A 13,270-nucleotide genomic window follows, 5' to 3' on the forward strand; every position below is an offset into this window, starting at 1 on the left:
CTTAAACGTAAAGCTGTAAACTGCTTTAAGGAAATGAGGAAACCTCTATGACATTTGTCTGAGCAATGATATTTTGAATATGATTCCAAAAGCACAAGCAGCAAAAGGAAAAAATAGAGATGTTGGATTACATGAAGCTAAAAACCTTCTGTACCACAAAGGAAGCAATCTGCAGAGTGAAGAGACAATCTATGCATCATTCTGTAGATCATATAGAAAATATCTGCAAACTATATATCTAAGTGGTTCATGTTCACAATATATAAAGAACTCTTAACAACTCAGTAGTTAAAAAATGCATTAAAATGGCAAAGGATTTGAGTAGACATGTCTCAAAAGCAGACATACAGGTGGTCAGCAGGTATATAATAAATGTCCAACAATACTAATCTTCAGAAAAATGCAAATTAAAATCACATCAGCTCATAACCTGTTAGGCCATAAATGGCTATTATCAAGAAGACAAAAGATTCCAAGTACTGGTGAGGATGTGGAGAAAAGGGAGCCCTTGTATGCTCTTGGTGGTGATATAAATTAGTACAGCCACTGTGGAAAACAGTGTGGAAGTTCCTCAAAAAATTAGAAATAGAACTACTCTCTGATCATGAAATCCCAGTATTGGATATGTATCCAAAGGATATGAAATCAGAATTGTCAAAGACATATCTCTGATCCTATGTTTGTTGCAGCATTATTCACAATAGCTAGCATAAGGAATCAACTTAAATAACCATCAGTAGATGAGTGGATAAAGAAAATGTGGCAAATAAACACAAAAAGAAATGCTGTCATTTCTGACAATGTAGATGAATCTGTAGGGCACTATATAAAGTGAAATAAGTCAGGCACTGTGGCACAGCAGGTTAAGCCACCACCAACAGTGTCTGCATCCCACATGTGTGCCCGTTCAAGTCCTGACTGTTCTACTTCCAACCCAGCTCCCTGCTGATGGCCTGGGAAAAGGCCCAAGCATTTGGGTTCCTAACACCCATCTGGGAAACTCAAATGAAGCTCTTGGCTTCATCCTGACCCAGCACCAGCCATTGTGGCCATCTGAGAAATGAACCAGCAGATGGAAGAGCTCTATTTTATTAAAAGGCAGAGTTAGAGAAAGGGGGAGAAGAGGGAAAGAGATCTTCCATCCACTGATTATTTCTTCCAGATGGCTGCTATAGCCAGGGCTGGGCCAGACCAAAACCAAGGGCCAGGAGCTTCATCTGGGTCTCCCTGGTGGGTTCAAGGGCCCAAGCGCTTGAGCCATCTTCCACTGCTTTCCCAGGCACATTAGCAGGGAGCTGGATCGGAAGTGGAACAGCTGGGACTCAAAACCAGTGCTCATCTGGGATGCCAGCATTGCAGGTAGCAGCTTAATCCACTATACCACAGAGCCAGCCCTGGCAGTTTCTTCAGAAGGTCCAGATGACCTCGTTTTCATTCTACGGAAATAACGTTTTCACAGAGACCTGTTCACAAATATTTGGAGTAGCATTGTTTACATTCACCAAAATCTGGAAAGATTCCAGGTGTCTCCTTGAATGGGTAAATGGAAAAGCTAATTATTTTTGCTTTTTTTTAAAAGATTTATTTATTTATTTGAAAGGCAGAGGCAGAGAGAGAGGCTTCCATCTCCTGGTTCACTTCCTAAATGGCCACAAGTGCCAGAGCTGGGCCAATCTAAAGCCAGGAGCCAGAAGCCTATTCCGTGTCTCCCATGCAGGTGCAGGGGTCCAAGGACTTAGGCCATCTTTCACTGCTTTCCCAGGCCATAGCAGAGAGCTGGATAGGAAGTGGAGCAGCCAGGACTCAAACTGGCACCCACATGGGATGCTGGCACTGCAGGTCGTGTCTTTACCCATGCTATGCCACAGCGCTGGCCCCCAAAGCAATTATTGTGTGAAGGTGTGTCAAAAGGTACCTGAAAAGTAGAATTTTTTTATTTTGATGAAAAAAAAATTGAAATCTGCAAAAGAGGCGTCTTCAGAAAGTTTATGAAAAAAGCTTATTATGAAAAAAAGTATGGATTTCAAATTTTTTTTTGCACCAAAATATTTTTTAAAGATTTATTTATTTGAAAGTCAGAGTTACACAGAGAAGGAGAGGCAGAAAGAGAGAGAAAGAGACAGGTCTTCCATCCGCTGGTTCACTTCCCAACTGGCCGTAATGGCTGGAGCCGCACCAATCCGAAGCCAGGAGCCAGGAGGGTCTCCCACACGGGTGCAAGGCCCAAGGACTTGGGCCATCTTCTACTGCTTTCCCAGGCCACAGCAGAGAGCTGGATCGGAATTGGAGCAGCCGAGACTCCAACCAGTGCCCACATGGGATGCTGGCACTGAAGGTGGCAGCCCCTAATGCACCAAAATATTTTAATTCTGTTTTCCCATAAACTTTTTGAGGTACCTTTTATTTCCCCCTTGGTACTGTATTACTCAACAATAAATAAAGGTATATACTTTGTACAAAATGGATGACTGTTGAATGCAGTATGCTAAGGGGAACAAGCCATTCTCATGGTTATATATTGTGTGATTGCGTGTGTATGATACACAGGAGTAGAGGTTTGGGGAAGAGAAAGGGTCTGAGTTGAAAAGGATGTTGAGATTTGTCTTATCCGCTTTGTGGGGAAGAAAACAAGGTACATGCATAGAACTCAATCCTAAGACGGCGCCGTGGCTCAACAGGCTAATCCTCCGCCTTGCAGCGCCGGGACACTGGGTTCTAGTCCCGGTCGGGGCACTGGATTCTGTCCCGGTTGCTCCTCTTCCTGTCCAGCTCTCTGCTGTGGCCCAGGAGGGCAGTGGAGGATGGCCCAAGTGGTTGGGCCCTGCACCCCATGGGAGACCAGGAGAACCACCTGGCTTCTGGCTTCGGATCAGCGCGGTGCGCCGGCCGCGGCGGCCATTGGAGGGTGAACCAACGGCAAAAGAAGACCTTTCTCTCTGTCTCTCTCTCTCTCACTGTCCACTCTGCCTGTCAAAAACAAACAAACAAAAAAAAAAAAACAAAAAAAACCCCTCAATCCTGAAAAAGTAAATTACATATATAAATTTTTTAAAATAATAAAAATACTTATGCATTTATCAAAGCTTATTCATAAACGAAGCATTTGTGTACTTTACTGCCTTCCCTCCTCTAAAAATTAATTGTGAAAAAAACGTAAGTATTTGGAAGATGGAGAGAAAATATAATTTTATTATGCTAGAGGTCCACCTATTTTCCTTTTTAGCAGATTATCATGTTGTCTGTTTTCTTGGTAACTTATTGTTGATTCAGTGATTGTTACTTCTTAATAATGGTAAATAATTTCTGGCCACATGCCAAATAAGAGCTTTTGTAGTCGTTCTTCTGTGACATCAGTTCAGATTTATCCCGTCTCCCTTGTCTTTGCTGTTTCCTCACAGTTCTTTCTCTCTTCTCATTTGTTGGTAAAGAACAAAAATCAACGTCAGGAAAAATCTGTTTTGGATGTTCTATATGAATTTGTCACATTTAAGATTTACTCATAAGTTACTTCTTGACCTAGCAGAAGCAGTTCATTTGGTATTTGTTATGATAATCTTTAGCCCTTAAAAAACAAACTAGCAGAGGCTTTATCTTAAACATAATAGACCATTTGAGAACCTATGGATTGAATGGATATATGTTTTAGCGCGCTTTGCTGTGAATGGCAGTAGATGATGTCAGATTAAATTTAAATTGATCTCCTCTCAGTGTTTATCTCTGGGACATGTGTGATTCTTTCAGCACCAGAGAAGCTTTCAGAGGCATTCTGTCAATACAGCTACCTGACAGCCATTTGTATTTGTAAACTGTGCATTTGACACCTGCTGGTCTCTGTTGCATTGGACCTAGTGGGGAGCCAAAATGGGTGTACAATGAAGTTATTGGTTGGTCTGTCTCAGTGGGAGTTATTGAAGGGAAGAAAACAGCACTTCCAGGACCTCAGGAGAGGATAAAAACAAAAAGAAACTGGTAATATTACACAAGACCCCTGTTCTTTGCTCCCAAAAATTAATGATTTTAAAAAAATCAGTTCTACCCAAAGAGTTAAAGTGTGTGTGTGTGTGGACCTGCATTTTCATTCTTGTAATAAGTATGAAAAACAAAGGGCTTCTATTGAAACTATATAATGATTTTTTTAAAGTATGAAGGTCTCAGGAGAAGGCAGACAGTTCATATGAGCTGAAATATAAATTGAAACAAGCACTGGAAGGAAAATGCTTAATTTCTGAAGAAATGTAAATTACAATGCAGTTGTCCTTTTACTTATCAAATTAGCAAAACAGATTTCAATTAAAAGAGATAAATGTGCTGGCAAGATTTTAAATAACTAACAGGTAGGCAGCTGATGTTTTGTAGCTGTGGTTCACCCACACTTTGCCAAAAGTTCTTATTTTTTAACTTAATAATCTGCTTTATTGAATACAACTCAAGGAAATAATCACACGCACACAGGCTGATACACAGATCTGCTTATCTCAGTAAGGTTGATTCTGCGCAGTGCATGTCTGTGCCACAAATTTGCTTATGTGTGTTTTGCAATCAGCGGAGTAATGTCCATCAAAAGAGAGTTATGTTGATGCATATGTCATTTCCCTCAAAATGGTCTGAGGCCATCAGAGGAAGTTTTTCCCCAGTTTTAAAGAGAATGTTTTGGGGTATATATGAAGACCTCCACAACAAAACAAATAATCAAAAATCCTGCAGAAGTGCCTTCCTTCAGTGTACATAAAGGTTTAATGGCCTTGAGAAGTGTTTTGCTTTCCCATTGTTGTGCTGTCCAGTGAAGCTGCAGTTGTGGTGGAAGAAGCTGTGGACATTTCCCCTTGTGTTTATTTTTTTAAAGGTGTATTTATTTATTTGAAAGTTAGAGTTACACACAGAGAGAAAGAGAGGCAGAGGGAGGGAGGGAGGGAGGGAGAGAGAGAGAGAGAGAGAGAGAGAGAGAGAGAGAGAAAAGTAGGTCTTCCATCCACTGGTTCACTCCCCAGTTGACCGCAATAGCCAGAGCTGCACCAATCTGGGGCCAGGAGCCAGGAGCTTCTTCCAGGTCTCCAATGTGGGTGCAGGAGCCCAAGGACTTGGGCCATCTTCTACTGCTTTCCCAGGCCATAGCAGAGAGCTGGATCAGAAGAGGAGCAGCTGGGACTTGAACCGGTGTGCATATGGGATGCTGGCACAGCAGATGGTGGCTTTACCCGATGTGCCACAGCACCCGCCCCTCCCCTTATGTTTAGGAAAAAAACATGAAAAGGCGCCGCCCTGGTGCAGGTTCATTTGATGACACTGGTTCTTGCTGGCAGTGAATGCCCTAAAGGACCTGCATCTCTAGAGGACTCAGAAGCTCTAGGTTACGGCTTCGGAGCCATCACCTGGCCGATACTGGATTCAAATGCTAGGAGAGATTGAATGGTGGTGATCTTTTTGTTACAGGTTCTTAATAGTGCTATGGTTACACAGCTGTGGTTGTAAGTGGTTAGCCCTACCACTGTTGTTCCCTTTAATGCTGTTGTTTATACTGTGGTTCTGCAGGACATAAGGTTTTTTAGTGTGGAAGAGAGGGAAAAGGAAAATTACAAATGCATAGCATTCAAGGATGGTTAAAAAGTTTGGTTACAGCATCTTGATAAACTACACTGTATCTGTTAAAATGATAAAATAGAAAATTTTCTGTGAAACCACATAGAATTAGAAGACAAAACAGGGAGGCCGGCGCTGTGGCTCAACAGGCTAATCCTCCGCCTTGCGGCGCCAGCACACCGGGTTCTAGTCCCGGTTGGGGCGCTGGATTCTGTCCCGGTTGCCCCTCTTCCAGGCCAGCTCTCTGCTATGGCCCGGGAGTGCAGTGGAGGATGGCCCAAGTGGTTGGGCCCTGCACCCCATGGGAGACCAGGAGAAGCATCTGGCTTCTGGCTTCGGATCAGCGTGGTGCGCCGGCTGCAGCGCGCCAGCCGCAGAGGCAATTGGAGGGTGAACTAACGGCAAAGGATTACCTTTCTCTCTGTCTCTCTCTCTCACTGTCTACTCTGCCTGTAAAACAAAAACAAAAACCAGGGGCTGGTTCTGTGGCTCACTTGGTTAATCCTCTGCCTGCGGCGCCGGCATCCCTTATGGGCACCAGGTTCTAGTCCCAGCTGCCCCTCTTCCAGTCCAGCTCTCTGCTGTGGCCCGGGAAGGCAGTGGAGGATGGCCCAGGTGCTTGGGCCCCTGCACCCACATGGGAGACCAGGAAGAAGCACCTGGCTCCTGGCTTCAGATCGGCATAGTGCTGGCTGTGGTGGCCATTTGGGGAGTAAACCAACGGAAGGAAGGCCTTTCTTTCTGTCTCTCTCACTGTCTATAACTCTGTCAAATTAAAAAAAAAAAAAAGACAAAACAGTGTCTAGATACCATGATTACAACTGTATAGAAATGTTTGACACACACCTTGGTGTAATAGTTACGGTAGGATGGTGGGATTGTAGGTAAAATTTTAAAAAGTATTTTTGATAAGTGTAGTTGTTAAAAATATTCGTAAGTACATTTCTGTAGTTGAACCTAAATTTTTATTTGACTTTGGTTTTAGGATTCCTGGAAAACTCAAGCAATTTGTATTTGACTTACATTCTGGAAAACTACACAGAGAATTCCATCATGGACCTGACCCAACTGATACAGCTCCCGGAGAGGTAGAACTTGTGTTTGTTTTTCAATGGGAATTCATTTTTCTTTTGTTAGCCTCAAAGCGATCTGAACCTTTTGCATAGGCTTACTTTTCAGCTCCTAAATATCTTTGTTAGGAAATTCTGAATATAGTCTAGAAAATATGTATATATTACATATAATGTATAGGAAATAGGAGATTTCTCTTTAATTAATATAAAATGTTTCCGCTTTTTTAAATTAATTTGAAAACATTTAGGCTTTCAAAAAAGCTGCAAAAATTTCTCAGTATAGTTTATTCATCATATAAACCAGGATGGTCTAAGTATGACCTCTATGGAATATGGCTATAAAAGGGTTAATTATAATTGGTTTCAAATAGAAGTAGGAAGTAGGAATTGAAGATAGGTAGATCAGTGAAGAAATTAGTGGATTTCATTAATTGTTTAAGCCTTCCTCTGTGGCTTGAAGATTGATTATATAATAAAGAAAGAAATGATTTGTTATTTTTGCTAAGCCATTCTTAGAGCCTTCACAAACACGTTATTCATAATGTTCAAAACTTATCGTTTAATGCAAATTTCCCTTTTGAAGTATAGGATGCTTGACAAATTCTAAATTTATAAAAATTTTATATTTGCACACATACATATTTTAACCTGAGAATTTTGCTCTTGTACTTAGTAACTTCTGTTACAAGCAGTTTCTCTGTCTCTGTTCTACTAAGTTGCATATTGATGTGTTATGATTTAGCACATGTCTGTTACCATAATTGTGAGAGGAAAGAGGATCTGTACCAACACCCTCCTGTTTCCTTTCTGAGAATTTTTATCCATTATTTTGCCCAAAGAACTTCATTTATAAAAGAAAAATAAAAATAGATTGAATTGTTTTCAGCTTAGATAAGAATCAAATTATGTTCAGAGTCAAGAGTTCTCTTTAGAGAGATAATGACATGCTTCCTCCTTGAGATCAGATCTGTTCTTTAGTAATTAAGGAACTATAAAAGGGAGCATACTTATTATTGGCAGTAACCCAAAGGTGATTATTTTCTTGTAAAAGAAGGTCTCCTTAGTATTCTTCCTATATTTTTAGGAAAAATATACTTTACCATTACTGTATTTTCATGTTTTGTTTCCATTTCTTCATTAAACAATGAACTTATATTTTATGTATCTATCTTTGTGAATTAATACATACTGTAAATGTTTTATAATAATAATAATTTTCAGCTTAATTAATCCAAACATATATGTCAGCAAAAAAATAGCTATTGGGAAAGAGGAACATGGCAGAGTCACACAGTTTGTAGACATCTCACTTGCAGTTACATGGGAAAGCGCCATTGTACTGTTCCATAGTATGCAATATGTGCACTGTGTGCCCCTGTTAACTACAGATGTGTGCAGATGACAACAATAGCCTGCACTCCAGGAGCTCGCAGCGTGGAGACAAAGGACAGGGACTGCATTGCCTTTTCTTTAGAATTCTTGCAAGTGACTTCAGGGTTTCACCATATATTTTTGTCTGCCATTGGCACCAAAGTAAAATACTAAAGAAATTAATCTTTCATAATTGAAGTGATTTCCATCCCCTCCACCCCATCCCCACCTCTGCCCCACATACCTTATTTACTAAATTTGAGTCATTTCCGGCATCAGGGAATTGGTAAGTAAGAGCTATATCTACAGAGTAGGTGCCTTTAGTTCTTAGCGGTCATTTCTAAGAGGGAAGGGTTTGGGCCAACTTAAGGTTGTGCTTCCTCTATGGGTGGAGAACCTTCTTTCTGCCAAGGGTCATTGGGTATTTATAGCATCATTCACAGGCCATACAAAATTAACAACTTAAAAATAGTCTGCTATAAATTTATTGAATTTCGAGTCCTGCCTGTGGTTGCCTCTAAGGGTTAGACCAAATATTTCTTGGGCCTTACACGGCCGACAGGCTGGACGTTCACCACCCATACTCTACAGGTGTCAGCTATTTCTCCCATACTTCAGTGGACACCATGGCAGTCGTGTCCTGGAGAACCTGACCAGGAGCATTTGGAGTGAGGCAAGCAGGGTTTCAAATGTGACACCTGTCTTTGGACACAGTTGCTGTCTTTTACTGATCAATAAGCAGTTTCCGCTCATCTTATATATTAAAATATAACTCTATATAACATATTGGTATAAAAATATTTTATTCTTTCTTTTGTAGCAAGTCCAAGATGTAGCAAGCAGTCCACCCGAGAGCTCCTTCCAGAAACTAGCACCCAGCGAATATAGGTATACTTTATTGAGGGATCGAGATGAGCTTTAAAAACTTGAAAAACAATTTGCAAGCCTTTCGACAACAGCATCAACTTACGTGGTGGAAATAGTAAACCTATATTTTCATAATTCTATGTGTATTTTTATTTTGAATAAACTGAAAGACGTTTTGGGTTTTTAATTTTTTTTCTCCCCCTGACTCAAAGTGCATTGTCATTTGATATAGCCTCTTTTAAAATTTTTTGCTAGGGTTAAAAAAATAAAAACCAGAGGCCTATCTTCAATTTCAATCTGTCCTGTAAAATTTTTATAAATCAAATGAAAGGTGACATTGCTAAAATCATACCATTAACTTGCACTGTTAGGATAGGGAGGACTGAGGGATGGTTCCTGTGTAGTACGTGCTTTTCTTTCTTTTCCTTTCATATGACCAATTCTGTTGGTATTTTAAGTATCACATTTCTCAAAGCTAAGGGGGTGTATACATATATACATATATATATATATTCTGGATACTTGGGAGGGGAATAAATTAAAATTTTCACACTGTGAACTGTGTTTCACTGATTGGTTAGATGTTGCTTATGAAAATTCCATAGTAGTATTTTTTGGATTCTTAATGTGTAACTTAAACATACTATGAAGAGGAGGAGAGCCATAAGCCAGAACATTTGGCAGAAATTGGCCTTATGAATTAAGAAACAGAGAATGAAAAGTTATTAAATTTCTATGTGTTTGTCTTAAAAAGTGGCATATGGATGGCATTTAAAATTTTGAATGCTTTCTACCTAAACCTGGGAAAGGAAGATACTACTAGTGGAGAAGGTTACCATTGTGGCTGAGGGCTTTTAAGACTCCTCCTATCATGAAGGTACAATTTCCAAAGAGAAAAACCAGCAGAGAAATTGTATTTCAGTGATTTTAAACTCCTCTGTCTTGTAGAGTCTTCTTATAATTGTATAGATCAACAGCAAGGATCATGTGTATTTACTTTTTTTTCCCATTGAGTAACTGTTAAGGACGCTACTCCCTCCAGATTCCCTGATTTCGCAGGCCTGCAGTGTATAGTCAGATGTGTCCCTGTGCCAGGCCTCAGGGCTGCCAGGGAACGGAACCAGATGGAGAGGACCCTGTGTCGGATCAGGAAACCCAGTGCTGGAGGGCAGGCAGATTCAAACCGGCTTGCCTCTGTGCCTGGGTCGGTGCTATCGGCCAAGGGTCATTTTATACTTGGGATATAAATCAATTCCAGTTTTGGGAAAGATTATTTTTAAGCTTAAAAGGCTGACATGTGCCATTATATGTAGTATGTAATATATGTAATATCTTCCAATCCTTTTAAAGTAAAATTAATATTTATAATGGATATTTAATAACTGTTATTTAAAAAAAATCAGCCTACAGTTCTTAGTCATGCATGGATTTTACCCATAGTTTCCATAGTTTTGTTCAGAATAATGAATGGTGATTTGGGGCATGCTTACTCTATTTTACCAAATTGTGGCTAGAATCTAGGGCAGAGCTTTCCAGAGTTTGGGCCTCAGTTCTATTCTCTTCGTTGCATTTAATCAGTAACTTGAATGAAGTCAGGATTGTAGTCAAATTCACAGACATTGAACAAGTTAATATATAAGACCAAAAGCAATGAATTGGGTTTGAAAAAATAATAAATGAAACAAAAGATAGCACTCAAGTGTTAGCTTGCAGGGAGCCAGCTTGAAAGTAGTGATTTTGAGGCATACATGTTCAGTGTGAAATAACAGAATGATTGTGAAGTGAGAGATTTGAGGATGCATTATTTAGCATTTATGCATATTTGGCCTTAGGCTGCAGGCTTGCCACATCATTGTTTTCTCTGGTCAGTGAAGCCTTTGAGGACAAGGACACTGAATTCTGTCTGTATGTCTAGTGGACACTTAGTAGCCTTCATGAAGTTTCACTGCATGAATGGGAAGCAGAGTGGCTGGGCAGTCTGCACGAGGGCTCAGCACTCGTCAGGACTTAGTGCCCATGTTCTACAAAGCCATGAGTGAGCTCGAGTGCATTCCACAGGAGGACAGGCAAGGCAAGAAGAGGTTTTAAAACCCAGCTGTTGAGGCTGTTTTGCTAGGAGACATCATGGGTCTGAGAGCAGCCCTTAGAAATTTGAAGAGCTGCCACTGTCTGTGTGGATCCCTGGGACGGAACTGGGATTGCAGGCAGGTGTAGGGAAGCAGATTTCAGTCTGGCATCTGTTCAATGCAAGGTTTTCGGCACCTAATATATGATGAAGGACACGGAAGCGTAACTTCCGCCCTGGCGTTGCGCGTGGTCCAGTCAGGCAGATGGATTTGTAGAGACAATGTGGCAGAAAGGAGTACTGAGTTTTGAAGATTTCTTTGAGGAGATTATTTTTATGCCAACTTGCAAAAGATGACAACTGTTCTTCAAGAGTTAGAGAATCTAGGTGGAAGGAAATTCTGAGGAAAGGCCCGAAGCAGCAAATGCATTAAAGAAAAGAAGTTCCTATAGTAGGCCTGGCGCCCCGGGGAGCCAGTGAGAAGGGAGATTGAAGGAAGGAGTGGGAGCTGATCACACAGGGCCTTGTCTGCCAAGCCAAGGGGTTTGGAGCTGTATATTGTAGGCAGTAGAGACCCAGGAACAGACTGTAAGCAGGGAACTGTGTTTCTTTCTGAATTTGAGGAAGAATAGTGTGGGAGCAGGTCTCAGAATTCAGCCTCGGATCCCTGCATCAGTGTACAGGTAGAGGTCTGCCCGGTGTGTCCAGCCTGTTCCAGGCGTCAGGCACTGAGCGCTGGAGAAAAGGGCTAAAGACTAGACTGAAGGCAGCTGGGAAGCAAACCTTTTCGCTTCTCAGTCAGCTTTACTGGTTTTCAGGATTGGTCCAGTTGTGAGGGGACCAAAAAAGGATGAAAACTTCCTGTAGACAACATCCTTTTTTTTTTTTTTTTTTGGTTAAATGAACCTACAGAGGAAAATAACGAATGCACACCTGAAGCCAGAGCCCTCTGATGAGGTCAGGCTTTCCCTTTGTTTTTTAAACCTGAGTCAGGGCAAACAGAGTAGGTAAAGTAGTGTAATGGTTTGGTAATCATGAAAAGTAGAATAACACAGTTTTTACTTTTTTCTTTGACAAAGAGATTAACTGGACAGAAATAAAACTGCAAAAAAAAAAAAAAAGATAAACCTTACCAACTTAAATTATCTCAAAGCCATTAGACCCACTCTTCTGTATCCCAGAGAGCTGCTGGAAGCTGCAAATATTTTCTGTTAACAACAATTGGGAATATTTGAAAATTCATGGAGACTGTAGGGTGACAGAAGACTAGAAATGGGCAAATAGTATTCCAGCTATCAAAATACTTACAGTTAATGGCTTTAGCTATTTTTCTAAACTATAACCTTATGAACCAAACTGAAATGTTAGTCTGTATTTCGAGGAAAAATACAGGTATAAAGAACAAAACAATTATCAACTTCTGAACACAATATTTAAAGACCCTGAAGACTCTACGTTGTTTCAGGACTTTAAGTTGTTTAACGATGATTATAACTGTTTTATGTGTTCTTAAAAAGGTTGGAGAGGACCTTTGCTTAGCAATTGTTTTTTAGCTGTGTTTGAATTTTTGTATGTACTTCCAAGTAATAAAACTATATTTATAAAATATTTCTATACTTGAGATTTATTACTAATCCACTTTGTCATAAACATTGTATTGTGAACATTTTACTTATAACCTAGATGTCAGAGTCACTAGCTTTTCCAGGTTTAACTGTTTTCTAGACCATTTAATTGTACTTGGATTTAATTGGAAAACTGCATGATTCTCTGTGCTGATAACTCAGCGGTCTTATAGTTGGAGCATCAAAGGTCCCTCTTGAAGAGCACATTGGGGAAACAGAGGTTTCGGAATCCGTGGAAGAGGAAAAGTGCAGCTTCCAAATCAGTTCTCTAAAATGCTTGCCCCACCCTGCCTCGAAGTTTCCTCCTTGTCACCCCCAGTGCTTAGGACAGTTCACTCCCAGTGCTCCCACAGCCCTTTCTGTGTTTCAGGGCACGCGGTCTATTTATTTAGAGTTGGAAATTCATGTATATGCTTTTCCTTTATCATCACTGAATGCCTTCAAAGTAGGACCTCATCTCTATTCTCAGCAACTTGTTACAGTGGAAGTAGTCAGGAAGTCTCTGATGGAAAAGGGTAATAAATAGCTGAACAAATGCACGAATAAAAGACTAGAAAGCATCACCCTAACTGGAATAGCCTCTGCTAGCTAATCTGAAAATCTCAATTACCTCCTAATTTTTCTCAGCCAAAACTCCGTGGGTGAAATTTAGTTGCCTTAAGTCCTATATTCTAAACGGGCTTTTGGGGTCC

At 40.5% G+C, this 13,270-nt stretch overlaps 1 protein-coding gene across 1 annotated transcript in view; it reads left to right on the forward strand.

Annotated features, from left to right (window-relative positions):
• The window catches only part of ERP44 (endoplasmic reticulum protein 44), a 116,020-nt gene extending 106,945 nt beyond the window's left edge, over positions 1-9,075 (forward strand). Inside the window, exons 11-12 of the mRNA XM_062207880.1 lie at positions 6,563-6,665; positions 8,842-9,075. Coding sequence (XP_062063864.1) covers positions 6,563-6,665; positions 8,842-8,943 — 205 coding nt within the window. The 3' untranslated portion in view covers positions 8,944-9,075. The remainder of the gene's footprint in view (positions 1-6,562; positions 6,666-8,841) is intronic.
• The last annotated feature ends 4,195 nt before the right edge of the window (positions 9,076-13,270 follow it).

This window comes from Lepus europaeus, chromosome 12 (assembly GCF_033115175.1).
Source record: "Lepus europaeus isolate LE1 chromosome 12, mLepTim1.pri, whole genome shotgun sequence".
Classification (NCBI taxonomy): Eukaryota; Metazoa; Chordata; class Mammalia; order Lagomorpha; family Leporidae; genus Lepus; species Lepus europaeus.